Source organism: Globicephala melas, chromosome 2 (assembly GCF_963455315.2).
Source record: "Globicephala melas chromosome 2, mGloMel1.2, whole genome shotgun sequence".
In the NCBI taxonomy this organism is placed as follows: domain Eukaryota; kingdom Metazoa; phylum Chordata; class Mammalia; order Artiodactyla; family Delphinidae; genus Globicephala; species Globicephala melas.
This window is the reverse complement of record NC_083315.2, coordinates 35947125-35961648: the sequence shown is the minus strand read 5'-3', so window position 1 is coordinate 35961648 and position 14524 is coordinate 35947125. Positions and strand designations below refer to the sequence as shown.

Genomic DNA, 14524 nt, shown 5'->3' with positions numbered 1-14524 from the left:
CTGTGTTGGTTTCAGACTACAGTGCTTTAGCAGGGATGCTTTCACCACCAGCCTACGGGGAGGTAGGTGGACCCCATCAGACCTGCCTCACGTCGTATCCGTCTCGTGAGGACTTGATGTGCTTTGGACACCATCCGCTCACCCCATGTCTATGTTTTTCCCTGGCCTGGAATCACCTGTTTCCTTCCAGCATGTATCATGGCTTCAGCAAGCCACTTTCCTACTCTGGCCGTTACCTGTGATGGTGCAGGTCCTCTCCGGCTCCATGCCAGAGGTTCTCCATCCAGCCTGTGTGGGTGCTTTATAGCACCCTGCCATGCCCAGGCAGTGCTCTGGTTGCCCAGCTGGTCTGTAAGAGCCTCCAAGGAGAAGACTTTGTCTTCCATACCGTCAGCTGTTGATGGTGTGCTTTCAGCAGTACCGGCACAGTTCACTCATTCATTCTAGGAATGTTTCCCACAAGTTTTTCTGAGTGTTTGTTGTGTACAAGGCACTGTGCTGAGTGCTTAACTTACGGTGTATTTAGTTGAAGCCTTGCAATAACCCAGAGGGATAGACGCTTAATAGATGAAGTTCCCTTTTTACAGATAAGGAAACTGAAAGGCTACCTAATTTGCCCAGGGATATCCATCTAGGAAGTGGGAGAGTTGGCACTCAAATCCAGATGGCCAACTCCAGAAGCTCTGAAGCACATGCTGGAACAGTTCTTGTGGGCGCCCCAAGAGTAATCAGGCTTGAATCGGAAAAGAGGAGAGACATACTGACACGAAGGGACACATAGCAAGTGATAAGAAGTGATCATTAGTGGGTGAGAAAGGCAGAGGAAGAGGGAGGGGGACGTTCCAGACAGGGAGAGGTGGATTTGAGTAAGAAGATGGGTGTGAGAGGAAAAGCATTCCAGAAATACATACAGTTATTGAACAGGGAAAGTACAGAGTGTGTTCTAGAAAGAGCAAGAGCAGGGTTAGAATTCTGACTGGTATAAAAAAAGGTCAGTGTGGAAGGGAGTTGGGATCGTGAAGGATCCTTAGATGCTAGGTGGGAAATCAGGATTTTCATCGGTAGGCAGTGGGAGTTTGAGGATTTTTGAGCAAGGGAATAGTATAATGACGCCTGAGCTCTAAGCTTTTAGAGCCTGTATGTAACAGATTACATGGAAGGAGGGACCAGAGATGAGAATACCAGCATTGCCATCGTGTAGAGGAGAGAAAACAGGCCAGGGCATAATTCACCCAAAACAGTGCACGGGCACCACGTGCCAGGCCAAGTGACTGTCTCTGCTTGGCGAAGCCTGCCGTCTGTGCTTCTTAGCAGGGGGATGGGTAGCACAGGGGAGGAGGAGGGGGTCCGGAAGGGCCTTGCCAGCAACGTGCCAGGTTCCGGGTCGGGTGGTGCGGAGCAGGGCTTCAGCGTATTTTACAGGTGTCCTCGTGTGCTGCCAGGGCGGGGGCTGGGCAGACCTGAAAGGAGTGTTACTCTGGCTCTGGAGAAAGTGAGCTTTCTCAGGCGCAGGAGGAGGGAGCTCCCCGTGTGCGAGGCCGCAGGGAACCCGCGGTTGGGCAGCTGCTGGAGGCTTGGCAGTGTGGGGTCGGTGAGACCCCGAGGCGGGGGGAGGGGGTGTCCCGGTGCAGGGCAGGCCCTCCTTAAAGGCTTGGACAGTTGAGAGTGTCTGAGAAAGTTCTCTGAAAGTCTGTTCCCAGCAGAGTGACTTTGGGGCAAGTCATGCAAGAAACCTGGTTCTCTGCTTCCTCCCCCCGGGGGACCACGGTGTTGGTGTTGGGATGGAGGCTGCCCGTTCGCGGGGCTGCGGGATGGTTCCTGCTCCTCACGGCTTCTCCAGGGTCTCCTGGATTTGCCCAGCAGGCCAAGGAAACCCTGCTAACCTTCCTCTCCTAAAAAGATGGGCAGTGCGAAGGATCGCAATTTTCTGGAACAGGAAGCCGAGTGCAGACACGTGAAGTCGCGGGCGGTGCTGAGCCTGAGCTGGCTCGGTGGCCAAGACCTGTTGAGCGTTCCCTCCTGCGGCGCGCGGCTGCCTCAGGTCTCGGGTCATTCGTGGGCGTGGAGCCCTCTCGAGGCAGGAGGGCCTGTGCGCGGGCTCGTTCAGGCTGTGGGCTGGTTGAGAGGTCAAGGTCACCCTGCTGCGAGCCCCTCGGCCCTCCCTGCAGGAGCAGCAGCCCAGCAGGTGGAGGTACCTTAAGAACCAGCTGCAGAGCTCTGCAGGGACTCAGACAGAGGAAGAGAAGCGGGCTGAACACGGCGGTCACAGGAAGGTCTGGTCTTGCCTTAGGGGAGTCACTTAAACGCTGAGTAGAAGTTCAAGCCTGCTTCGCCTCCCTCCACACCTGCCACAGCCCTGGCCTTGGGACACGTTGCTCCTTGCTTCCCTCCAGCCAGCTCTGCCCCGTCTGCGCAGGCAGCGTCCTCCTCCAGGAAGTGCCTTCCTCCTCTGCCGGCCTCCCGCTGCAAAACATGCCTCATCTCCTCTCTGCCCCCCTCCCAGAGGAGACCTGCCCCTTCCTCCTGGGGCTCCTTTTGCTCCCCAGCATCACGACTGTCACTCTTAGTTCACCCGTGTTTGTTCCCCTCCGACTACCCCCTTTGAGGGCATGGACCCTACTATATTCATCCTCACACCCCTAGTGCCTGGCTTAGAGCCTGACACGTGGTAGGTGCCCAGTAAATGTTTGTTGAGTGCCCTCGTGTCATTCACAGCTAGTGAGAAAGTCAGTCAAGTCAGTAAAGCAGGCGGTTACCAGCAATGTTGGGGGTGAGGCATTAGGGCAGGATTTCCCAGAGGTGATGATACCTGAGCCGCATCTTACCTGCATCTTCAAAGAGGATCGAGAGTTAACCAGGTGAAGGAGGCGTCAAGGGAGGGGTGCCTTCCTAGGTGGGGGTAAGCAGTTTGCACCAAGGCAGAGAGGTTTGGGAGGTGAACTAGCACATCATAAATAGTTCATGATGGCTGGAGAGAGGAGGTCCAGATATCACAGGACTCTGGGTGCCACACTGGGGAATTTAAATCTGATCCTAAAAACAGTGATGAACCATTAAAATGTTTTAATTGGGAGAGTGATCTGATCAGATTTTTGTTTCAGAAGGATCACTTGGCTGCCTATGGAGAATGGGTTGAAGGGGGCAAAGTTGGGGGCCGGTAGGACCAATGAGGGGAGGCTGTCATTATAATCCAGAGGTGGATGACAGGTGTCTGAGCCAGGACAGGGACAGAACAGGGGTAGATTAAAGAGGTGTTTAGGAGGTTGAATCCATAGATTTATCTGACCACTTGAGGGCAAGGAACAAGGAGGAGTCATGGATGACTTGTCTCCAACTTAAGCAAAAAGGTAGATGCCGTTCAGCAGCCTGGGATAAGCAGTGATTTAGGAGAAGATACTGAGTTCATCTGGGTAGTGAGCTCGTGTGAAATTCCCGAGGGTGTCCAGATGGAGGTGACGAGTGGCCAGTTAAGATGTAAGTCTGGAGCTCAGGAGAAAGGCCTGGCATTAAGACAGCAACACAGGAATTGGGAAAAGCTGTAGAAAAGGATGAGGTCTCCTGAGGAGATTGCGTTGTCTGAGAGGGAGGGCTAAGAGGACTGAACCTTTGGGAACACCAGGGGTGCTGAGGAAGAGAGAATGAATCGTGATGGAAACTAGGAAGGAACAGTAAGAGGTGCAAGGAAAGCCAGCGTTGGACTTGTGCAAACCAGGAGTCTCCAGGAAGCATGATCAGTTGTGTCTAGTACCACAAGTCAGGTAAGAAGTGAACGGTGTCCTTCAGATATAGCAACAGGGAGGTCATCAGTGACCTTGACAAGGTCACTGCCAGTGCCCACATGGAAGAGAAGGTAGCAGATAGCAAGTGGAGAAGGTTCCGGATGGTGGGGAGGAGTACCAAGGGCCTGCCTTTGGATCCTGTTTGTGAGCAGGAATCCAGATGAGGAAGCCGGGAGAAGGCAGAGAAGACAGAAGCAGCTGCAGGTGCGGAGAGCTGAGCTCGAGCGCCGGCTGTGTGCTCACTTGTCCGCACAGCGGCTCCCAGTCTCCTCGTCTGTGAAATGGGGACGGGTTGGGGAGGCTTGCCACCACGTGTGACACGTGGCAGGTGCACAGAGGAGGGCACGAGAAGGAAGGTCAGCTTTGCCTTGTCATTGATTGGCGTGGAGTGAGGGAGAGAGGTGTCAAAGACAAGCCCTGTTTGGGCCTCGAAATGCAGTGGTGCCATCCACGGGAGGAGGGGCAGAGAAGTGCGCCCCGGACTAGTGCTCCTGTGCCACCCTCCCAGAGAGAGGCACATTCCTCCCAGGGACATTTTAGAGCTTGTATTGTAGAAAAAAAATACAAAAAAAGATTTTTGTTTTTTTTTTCCCTTTGGGGCAAGGGTGGATAGAGATCAAAATTTTCCCACCACTTTATTCAATTACATAGAAATATAATAGGTGAAATTCTCTTGAGTTCATTTCTGCTAGTTTTTGCATCGTGGGACTCTGTGATTACATAATCTGGAAACTGAAAAGCACTACTTTATGACTGCACCAGGTGGGACATTTTGAGAAAGTCAGCGTCCCTTAAAACGTAATTGTTCACAGCCTTTATCTCTGTGCACTCCGTTGATTTTTGTGGCTTCCTAAATGGTATTCTAATGCTTAAATTTTGTTTTTTAAAACCTTTATATTGGTAAGTTTCCTAATATGTTGTTAAAATCCCTTTGCAGAGGTAATGTATAATTTAATTGTTTCCACAGATCATCAGTCAGGCAAACATAACGACAGGAGGAAAAGCTCACTAGATGTCAGAACTGCTGCCTCTCGAACAAGCAAAGGTAGGTGACAAAGACAAGAGGAGAAAGCATGGTCCTGTGAGTGTTGAACCCATGGAGACGTGTGACACTCCCTCCCCAGTCTGATCTCTGGGTCACTGCCCCCCTCCAGCTCAGGAGAGGGAAGGGGACCCTCTAGCAGTCTGTGTCCATTTCTCCCTCACCCCCAACTCCTTTGCCAGTGGGTTCCATTCTGACCCTTTTGATGGAGTCAGGGAATAAAGAAAAAGAAAAAGATACATTTTACCGTCTGTTCTCTAGTTGATTTTTTTTAAATTTATTTATTTATTTATTTTTGGCTGAGTTGGGTCTTCGCTGCTCTGCATGGGCTTTTCTCTGGTTGCAGCGAGTGGGGGCTACTCTTCGTTGCGGTGTGTGGGCTTCTCATTGCAGTGGCTTCTCTTGTTGTGGAGCACGGGCTCTAGGCACACCGGGCCTTCGGTAGTTGTGGCGCGAGGACTGTAGAGCGCAGGCTCAGTAGTTGTGGCGCACGGGCTTATTAGTTGCTTTGTGGCATATGGGATCTTCCCAGACCAGGGATCGAACCCGTGTCCCCTGCATTGGCAGGCAGATTCTTAACCACTGGACCACCAGGGAAGTCCTCTAGTTGATTTTCTAAACTGTAACAGCAGATGTCAGTTTATCTGTTGTAATTGTATGAGTAATGCATTTGGAAGTTCTCAGCGATATATTCCATTGTGGGTTGCAGTTTGCCATGGAAGCTTACCTTTTGGTGGGGAAGTAAGTGAGCTGCATTTGGGGATGTGAAAGACTTTTCATAAGCAAATATTATTTAAGTTGTAAGTGGAATATAATTTTTTAACGGTTATGTAGATATGTGGCCTGAATGATCTAGAAGTTTTAAAAATGCAATGAAAATTATCTATAGATAGTGTGGAGGCAAATATTACTGCTAGCTATGTACTTTCTTTGACTCAGAGATGAATTGGGAAGCAATAGGGAGCTGATTGTTACTAGATTAACAGCGAAAACTTTGCAGATGTTACAGTGGAGATCCAGTGCCTCACTTCTCTCATGGGTTGGTCGTGAGGACCGGAAAATATGCCGTGTGTCCCTTGCACTGAAAAGACGAAACGGATCCCACTCCTGCTGCAAGGGCAGGGAGCAAAGTGGTGTTACAGGGAAGAGTATGGACTTCGGCCTCAGCATTGCTTTGATTCAGGTCCCAGCTTCATCTACTTTCTGTGCAACCTTGGGGGTAGACGTTTGTGCTTCCATTTCCTCATCATCATATGGGGATCATTATGCTGTCCACAGAGGACCACGTAAGGATGAAATGAGTGAGCGTGGTGCCTGGCCAGCGTCGTGGCAGCAGCTGTCACCGTCCTCACTGTGGCCCTCATGGTCATGGCCCTCGGGCACAGCAGAGCAGAGGCGAGGTCACTCGTGCCCCAAACTGTCTTTACCGCCACACTCTGACTTCTGTTCATCCTTTGGATTACTTTGTCCATTTCTGTATTTTTGAGAGTTAAAACACTTTTCTTTTAATGTTTGTGGGTTTTAACCACTGTTCTTTTTAATTGACTTATAATTTACATATAATACAATTCATATTAAGTGTTGAGTTCAATAGGTTTTGACAGTGCTGTACATTGAACTGTGTAGACTGTAACCACCCAGCTCAAAATAGATACAGAAAATGCACACGTGCGGGCCTGCACTTGCACACGTATTTCACCACACAGAGGCATCCACTGATTTCTTGCGCCATAAGTTAATTTGGCCTCTTCTTGCGCTTCATGGAAATGGAGTCGTATAGTATGCACTGTCTGTGTGTCTGGCATCTTTCACTCATTTTAGTGTTCTTGAGATTCATCCTTGTTGCTAGGTGCTACCGTTCTTCTTTATAGCTTGGTAGTACTCCACTGTATGACTGTGCCACAATTTGCTTATCCATTCTGTTATTAATGGCCCTTTCTGTTCACCTTTCCACTTTGGGGCTGTTCAGAGTAAGGCTGCTGTGAATATTTTTATGCAAGTATTTTGTGTGTGTGTGGACATGTGTGTTCATCTCCTACCTAGGAGTGGAATAGCTGGGCCTTTGTGCAGCTGCAGACAATTCTCCATTGTGGGTTGTACCATGTACCATCACTAACCTATGAGAGTTCCAGTTGCTCTGCATCCTCCCACACTTGGTTATACCAGTGTTCTAAACTCTAGCTATTCTACTGGATGTGGTTTTAACTTTAATTTTCCTGATGACTAATGAGGTTGAGCACCCCTTTCATATGCTTACTGGCCATTGGATATCCTCTTTTGTGACGTGAATGTTCAAATATTTTGCCCCTTTTTTTTTTTTTTTTTTTTTTTGCGGTATGTGGGCCTCTCACTGCTGTGGCCTCTCCCGTTGCGGAGCACAGGCTCCGGACGCGCAAGCTCAGCGGCCATGGCTCACGGGCCCAGCCGCTCCGCAGCATGTGGGATCTTCCTGGACTGGGGCACGAACCCGTGTCCCCTGCATCAGCAGGCGGACTCTCAACCACTGCACCACCAGCGAAGCCCCTTTTGCCCATTTTTATCACTGGGTTGTTTATCTTTTTCTTGTTGGTTTGTAGGAATTCTTTTTATATTCTAGATATGGATATAAGTATTCCAAATATACTGTTCTTAGTCTGTGGATTGCTTTTTCACTCTCTTAATGGTCTTTTAATGAACAGAGGTTCTTAATGAATCTTAAAGTTCATTTTATCAGTGTTTTCTGTTATAGCTAGTGCTTTTTTGTGTCCTGTTTAAGAAATCTTTCTCTATCCCAAGGTTATGAAGAATATTCCCCCATGTTTTCTTCTAGAAGCTTTATTGTTTTATCTTTCACTTGGGGTCTGTGATCCATTTCAAATTAATTTTTACATCTAGTGAAGGTAGAGATCAAAGATTAATATCCCCCCCGCACTGGGAAACCCAGCTGGCCCATCACCATGTTGAAAAACCATCTTTTGCAGTAGTATCATTATTGTAAACCAGTTGACTATAAATATATGGCCTGTTTCTGGACTCTATTTCATTGTTCTGTTAGTCCTTGCTTACACTGATACCACGATCGATTACTACAGTCATATGGTAAGTATTGATATCTGGTAGTATAAAGTTCTTCAAGATTATCTTGGCTATTCTAGGTCCTTTGCATTTCCATATAACATTTAGAATCAGCTTGTTAGTTTACACACACACAGCTTCTTGGGAGTTTATTTGGGAGTGTCTTAAATCTATAGAACAATTTGGGGAAAATTGAAATCTCGGCAACACTGAGTCTTCCAAAACGTAAACATGCTCTTTGTCTTTATTTAGGTTGCCTTTTATTTTTTCTCAGCAATGTTTTGCATTTTCAGGGTATAAATCTTACATATCTTTCCATTAGATTTATTCCTAAATATTGATTTTTATGATGCTGTCATATGGTGTTTATTTATTTCAGTTTCCAATTGTTTGTTGCTAGTATATAGAAATATAATGGAATTTTTATGTATTGACCTTGTACCCAGTAACCTTGATAAACTAGCTTATTGATTATAAGAGTAGCGTTTGTAGATTCTTTCACTTTCTGCACACACAGTCATGACAATCTTTATACCTTTTATTTCTTTTTCTTACTTTATTGCATTCACACTATTGTTTGGTCTTTATAAGTATATGTCACTTGCATTATATTTTTAAATGAGAACAAGTCTTTTTATGACATAGTGATAGAAGAGTGGTTTTTATTTTTGGTTTAATGACCTTGTTGGGTAAAATGGAAAGATGGCAACCATGTGCTGATCACCAAAATTAGATATAAGGAGTTTTGTTGGTCTCTGAAATTTAGAGCATTTGAGAGCCCCTGAGTCGGTTAATCTTGGTTGTTTCTCCTTGGGCCCCAGTTTGGTAAAATAAGGCTGACGCATAAGGCTGTGGAACAGTCTGTGGTCCTTTAAGACCTTTGGTAAACAGCATTTGGCCTGACAGTGGGGCTTTCAGGGAGAGACACAGAACACTATGTGAATATGTTTTCCTGCCAGTTCACTGCCCAGGCTTCTCCCCACCCCAAAGGAACTGGATCTTGACAGGAGCAACAAAAAAATTAACAAACTTTAGAGTCTGAGATTTGCTGCCTGCCTCACTTAAGATATTTACCTAACCCGTCTAGATTGAGCAGAACAGTGGAAAGCACCAAAGGATGCCTTGAAAAATTGAACCAGAAATTCATGTATTTCAGTTAATTGAGTTGTATTTATTGCTCCCGCCATATATGAAACAAGGAGCCTCTGTGGCTTTGTCTTTCAGAACATTTTCACTCCTGGAGAGCAGCAAGCGGAATAATTATAAAGCCTTATTGTTAGAAACACAAAAAGAGGCTCACTGTTTGGCCCTGACTTGCTAGATTGTTTCCTCTGTTTTCTCTCTGGCCTGTGACCTCAGAACTTCAGTCTGTGGGTGCACGTGCAACCTAGTGCCTAGAGCTGAAGGAAGCAGAGTTGGTGATGCCAGAATCCCAGGCTTGTTAGGATGGGAAGGAAGCTCAGCGACCAGGTAGTTCTGGTCCTACCCCTTCATTGTGCAGCTGAGCACGCTGGGTGGGGCCTGGGGCGGGAAGGGAGACAGATACCCAAGGCTGTGAACACCCTGATTTCTGTATCATGTGATCTCTCCACAGTTTCCAGCCAGAGACGACGCTCCTCCACGGCCCGGATACATTCCATGAAGATCGAGGCGCCCATCACCAAGGTGAAACAGTTTGTGGTCCGTCTCCATTGAGCATGGGAGTCCCTTGTTCTCCTGGTTGATTGTTTTCAGCAAGAAGAACCACCAAGGGACCCACAACAATAACGATGCTCCTAGTTGTATGGAGCTGCCTCGTCTGAAGAGAGAGGATGCGGGACATGAGCACTTTAACCAGCCTTAAGTTAGCGTTGAGCCCTACTGCCAGCCTGACTCTCTGGATTGCTTTCCCATCGTCTTTAAGATTATGAAACTCAGGTCGTTTTCTTTCCGTATTATAGGCAATCAATATCATCAGTGCTGCCCAGGAAAGCAGTCCCATGCCTGTGACAGAAGCCTTAGATCGTGTGCTGGAAATTCTAAGAACCACTGAATTATATTCACCACAATTCGATGCTAAGGACGATGATCCTCATGCCATCGACCTTGTTGGGGGCTTAATGTCTGTAAGTATAGTTGACCAGGCTGCTGGCTAGATCCTGCTGTTCTCATTTGTTTTCTCAGAGGTTATTTGTTTACGTGCTGGCCTACACAGCGCTCTTCGTGTGGGGCTCAGTCAAGGCCTAAACCCTCCATTGCTGCCCTCTGGCTGAGCCATCACCCACCTGCTGCCTGCCGCCCAGGGGGACCGCAGCTTGAAGCAGAGAAGGGAGGAGCACATTCTAGACAGCTAGCTAGTTTTAAGATTTTGAAGATGGGCAGAAAAGAAAAATTTATGAAATATTTCATACCATAGTACAAAACAGAATGACTGTCTATGTCTAAAGAGGCACCAGGGGGACTTCCCTGGTGGTCCAGTGGTTAGCACTCCGTGCTTCCGTTGCAGAGGGTATGGGTTCGATCCCTGGTCCAGGAACTAAGATTCCCACAAGCCGCACAGCGTGGCGCCACCCCCCAACCCCCCCCCCCAAAAAAAGAGGCACCAGTGAATGGGGCGTGGTTTCCCTCTAGAGCATCCTATACAGATTTGGTGACTTCATGGGAAGGAAGGCCTTGGAACCATTTCATTAGAAGGAGGCTTTATACCATGGGCTCTTGAGGGGTCTAGATGCCTCCTCCACCCCATCTAGTACAGAGGCCTTACAGGGGAAGAACAACTTGTGGAAAACAGATCATTCCATTGCCATCTGTCACCTTTTTTGTCTTGGTGACAAAATTCAGAAGTAAAAATTCATCCCCCCTCCTAATTCCTGCTTTCTAAAGTCACTTGATTTCATAAAAATAAGGTTTTAAGCAAAAATCAGTTGGGTAGAGGGTTCCCAGCGATGATGATGTCTAGTTGTGGTCTTGTCTGTTTGAGACAGAGGCTCCTCCAGCCTGTAGGTGAGGGGGTGGGGAGAAAGGATGAGGGGCGGGGTGCGATAGTGCCCGGGGGTGAGGGGTGAAGAGAGGCAGCATGGGGAGAAAGCACCGCAGGGCTGAGGAGAGGGGCTGCTCCGGGGCTCGGGGGTAGAGCAAGGGTGCTTAGAGAGCAGGGAAGAATCTAGTGTTCCTGAGGAAGGCTGGTGTCTACGAGCGTTGAGGAGGGTGGCAGGAAACGGGGGAAAAGGGTTGAGGGCAGAGGGGCGTCATCCGGTCCTGAGTGCCAGCAGGACGCTGGGCTCTGGGGAGTCTCCCGAGCTCGCCGTCCTGGCGATGCCCCTACCCCCGAGTTGAGCAGGTCCGTGCAGCGTCAGGCTGTGTGCTCCTGGGTGAGTGACTGAGCTCGGGGTTGGCCGCAGAGGTGAGCACAGGGAAGCCTCGGCACGCACTGATGGGGAGGGCTGCCCGCAGCGTCCTCTGGGGCCCGCTGTCCTGGGCTTTTCAGGGAGTACAGAATAGCTGTGACTTCCCTTTCTCTTCTTTCCTTGATTTTTATCAGGACGTTTTTCGAAGACCATCCAGGAATGAGTATGTTCTTTCAACAAAAAGTAAGTTTCTCCTTTTTAGTTTTTTGGACCACTATTACTATTATAGCCATGCTTAAGTGATGAAAATAATTTTTTCAGGTAAAAGTTTTAAGATAATTTTTTTTTTATCAGTAAGAAGTTTTTTGGTGTATCATCAAAAATGAGAAACAAAGCAACCACCCCCTGAAGCAGAACTGTTCTCCCTAAGGAACAGTTAATGCTGTAAAGCCTCTTAATTTTGTTCTCCGAATCACATCACTTTGCAGACCTTCAGCAGGCTTCCAGCAGTGTGATCACCCCCACCTCCCTTCACGACATCCCATCACAGATAACTCAGGCCATGGAAAATGAGGAATCCTGGGACTTTGATATTTTTGAACTGGAGGCTGCCACTCATAAAAGGTGAGTCCACATGGAGCTCGGCAGACAGAGAGCTTGATTCCAAGGGCCGGTGTGGAGAAAGCCACCCAAGGAGTATGGTTTCTGCACAGAGCCAGTCCCTGGTCAGGGAGGAGGCTCAGGAAAGCACAGCAGGGCAGCAGGTGCCCTGAGTCACCAGGCCTAGGCCTCAACGAGGGGATCAGTGAGAAGCCAAGGGGAGTCTGCCTGGCGGTGACTTCCGCAGAGAGAGCAAGCGTGAGATTGAGCAAGTGATTTAACCTCTCCAAATAGCAGAGGTTTCTTTTTCTGTAAAATAGGGTTATTAATTTCTCCTGTAGGTAGTGATATGTTGAGATAGCAGCAAAGAGCCCCACTCAGAGCCTAGAACTAAACATTAGAAATACACAGACATACACGTTGTTAAGAGCTGTCCCCAGATCTTGGTTGCTGTGTTGGTGACAGGCATGGGGACACCCCAAACTCCAGCCATCCTGATCTGAACGTGGTCACCGAGAGTAGGGTGGGATTGGGATTTTACCTTCAGTTTTGTACCTTGCTGGAGAAGAACGGTCAAGCAAAGGCGTGTGGTTGGCTTGGCACACAGGAAAGGGTGTCCCGGCCTGCTGCCAGCCAGCGTTAACCTTCAGGAGGGTGAGGTCCGGACCCTGGCAGACAGAAGGCCACTGCAGGAGAGGGGTGCTCTGCTGGCCGTGGGATAACTCATCGGGTCTCATCCCAGTCTGGGTGACGGTCCCCAAGCCAGCCCCTACCCTTGGCTCATATGCTCACAGTGAGTCGACCCTCTAAAACATTCTGTGTCCAGGTACCCCACACAGCCAAGGACTGTAGAAAAGAATATGCCCGTGGCAAACAGAGCTTTGGGTACCTGGTTTACATTACTGGTACGTTGTATTCGTGTGAACCTGGGACAAGGCAGGTCTGTTCAAGTCCTGTGAGCCCGACCACCTCTGGATACTGCCTCAGCAGAGCCAAGTTTCTTGATCTTCCAAGCAAAGGCCAGGTGCTGGATGAAGGTGACTTCTCAAGGAAGGGCCTGATTTGCTGGCCAGTTCGTCAGCTTCTCTGGGGAAACCTCCTCATACTGTAACACCCACTTCCAGATTGTCGAGACCGTCACATGACATGTGACAGCCTCTGGCTCATAGGCTGTCATCAGGAACTGTTGTTTTCTCCCACACAGGACATTTGGCCAATGACATAGGTCCAGCAGGTCCAAAGGAGAGGATAGGGTTTAAGCTGGAGCAGGTTTAGCCTGGCAGCATGTTGATTTGAAGACTCTACTAGTGTCAGTAGGAGTCTGCATCAGGAAGGGCAGGGTGAACAAACCTCGCCCCAGCCAGTGGGGCGCACCAGGTAAATGAATGCTCCCAGAATTGGAGCTGGGCTCCACCCAAAGGTTGGCATTGGCTACCAGGAGAGAGGGCAACAGAGCGCCACCCGCGTGCCACCCACGTGCCACCTGCACAGGCTCCACTCTTCTGCCCTGCGCACTCTCTGAAGCCTGGCTCGGGTTTGCTTGTTGGATCTGAGTAGATCCAACACTTTGCCTGTTTCTTTGCTTTGTTTTAACACTGTGGATGTTTTTCTCTGTAGGCCTTTGATTTATCTTGGTCTCAAAATATTTGCTCGCTTTGGAGTCTGTGAAGTCTTAAGATGCTCTGAGACAACGCTGAGATCCTGGCTGCAAATTATCGAAGCCAATTATCATGCTTCTAACCCCTACCACAATTCTACACATTCTGCCGACGTGCTTCACGCCACTGCCTATTTTCTCTGCAAGGAGAGGATAAAGGTGAGCTGGGTTTGTGCTCCACGCTTAACAGGCAGGAGCAGTGGGGCGGGCTGCTGTGCAGTGTCACTGCTCAGGAGGGCCCGGCACGGGTGCAGCCTGGCCCAGGAAAGGGGCGGCCACAGGAGAAGTCAGGCAGGAGGCCACGCTGTGGCTCTGGGGAGTTGATAATGAATTCATGACATGACTCCAGCCATTCCTGGAAGAATAAGGAGCAGGGTTTGTTCTCCGGGGAGGAGGCCAGCAAGAACAGGAGAAGGCTGTTTTTCTGAGGGGTCTTACTCTGACCCTGCAGGCAAGGTTGGATATGGCCCCTTTAGGGCCCCCCGCATCCCTCAGAGTCAGCGGTGTTTGAGACCAAGTTCATCATCTTTGCCCAGCACTGCTCCCACCCAGGGTCACCTGCCTGGCCCAGAGTCCCATCCATCATCCAAGCAGATACCCACGTCAGAAGCCTGGGGTCATCTTCACTTCTCTCCTCTCCTCCAGCCCCCAGCACCTGGTAGGTCATCTGACCTTGCTGACTACAACCCCTAAGTGTTCTCAGAATCGTCTTCTCCTCGCAATGCCCCTGCCGCCGTCCCGGTCAGGGCCCCGTCATTTGTCGTCTAGATGGTACCAAACAAGAACTCCTGGCTGCCCGGCCTCCTAGGGAACTCGCTCTGACCATATGGGTCCCAGGAGCAGCCTCCCATCTCCCACAGGATTTAAGCTTCAAACCCCACAGGTGGTGTGCACCACTCGCAACACACAGGCCATGTTTGGGCTGTGCTGAGCCACTTTTAGTTTCTAACGCTCCTGCCCTTGACATGCCGTTCCCTTTGCTGGTGCCGGCTTCCCTCACATCTCCCCCTGCCCTTCAGGAATCAACACCAGCCTTCATTCCTCTAGGAAGCCCTCCCTGGGGCAC

At 49.2% G+C, this 14524-nt stretch overlaps 1 protein-coding gene across 2 annotated transcripts in view; it reads left to right on the top strand.

Moving 5' to 3' along the window:
- The window catches only part of PDE8A (phosphodiesterase 8A), a 136075-nt gene that overhangs the window by 100302 nt on the left and 21249 nt on the right, over window positions 1-14524 (top strand). For both annotated transcript variants that reach the window (XM_030878527.2, XM_030878526.3), the window contains exons 12-17: window positions 4747-4824; window positions 9470-9540; window positions 9816-9980; window positions 11396-11444; window positions 11690-11825; window positions 13419-13617. In XM_030878527.2, coding sequence (XP_030734387.1) covers window positions 4747-4824; window positions 9470-9540; window positions 9816-9980; window positions 11396-11444; window positions 11690-11825; window positions 13419-13617 — 698 coding nt within the window. The remainder of the gene's footprint in view (window positions 1-4746; window positions 4825-9469; window positions 9541-9815; window positions 9981-11395; window positions 11445-11689; window positions 11826-13418; window positions 13618-14524) is intronic.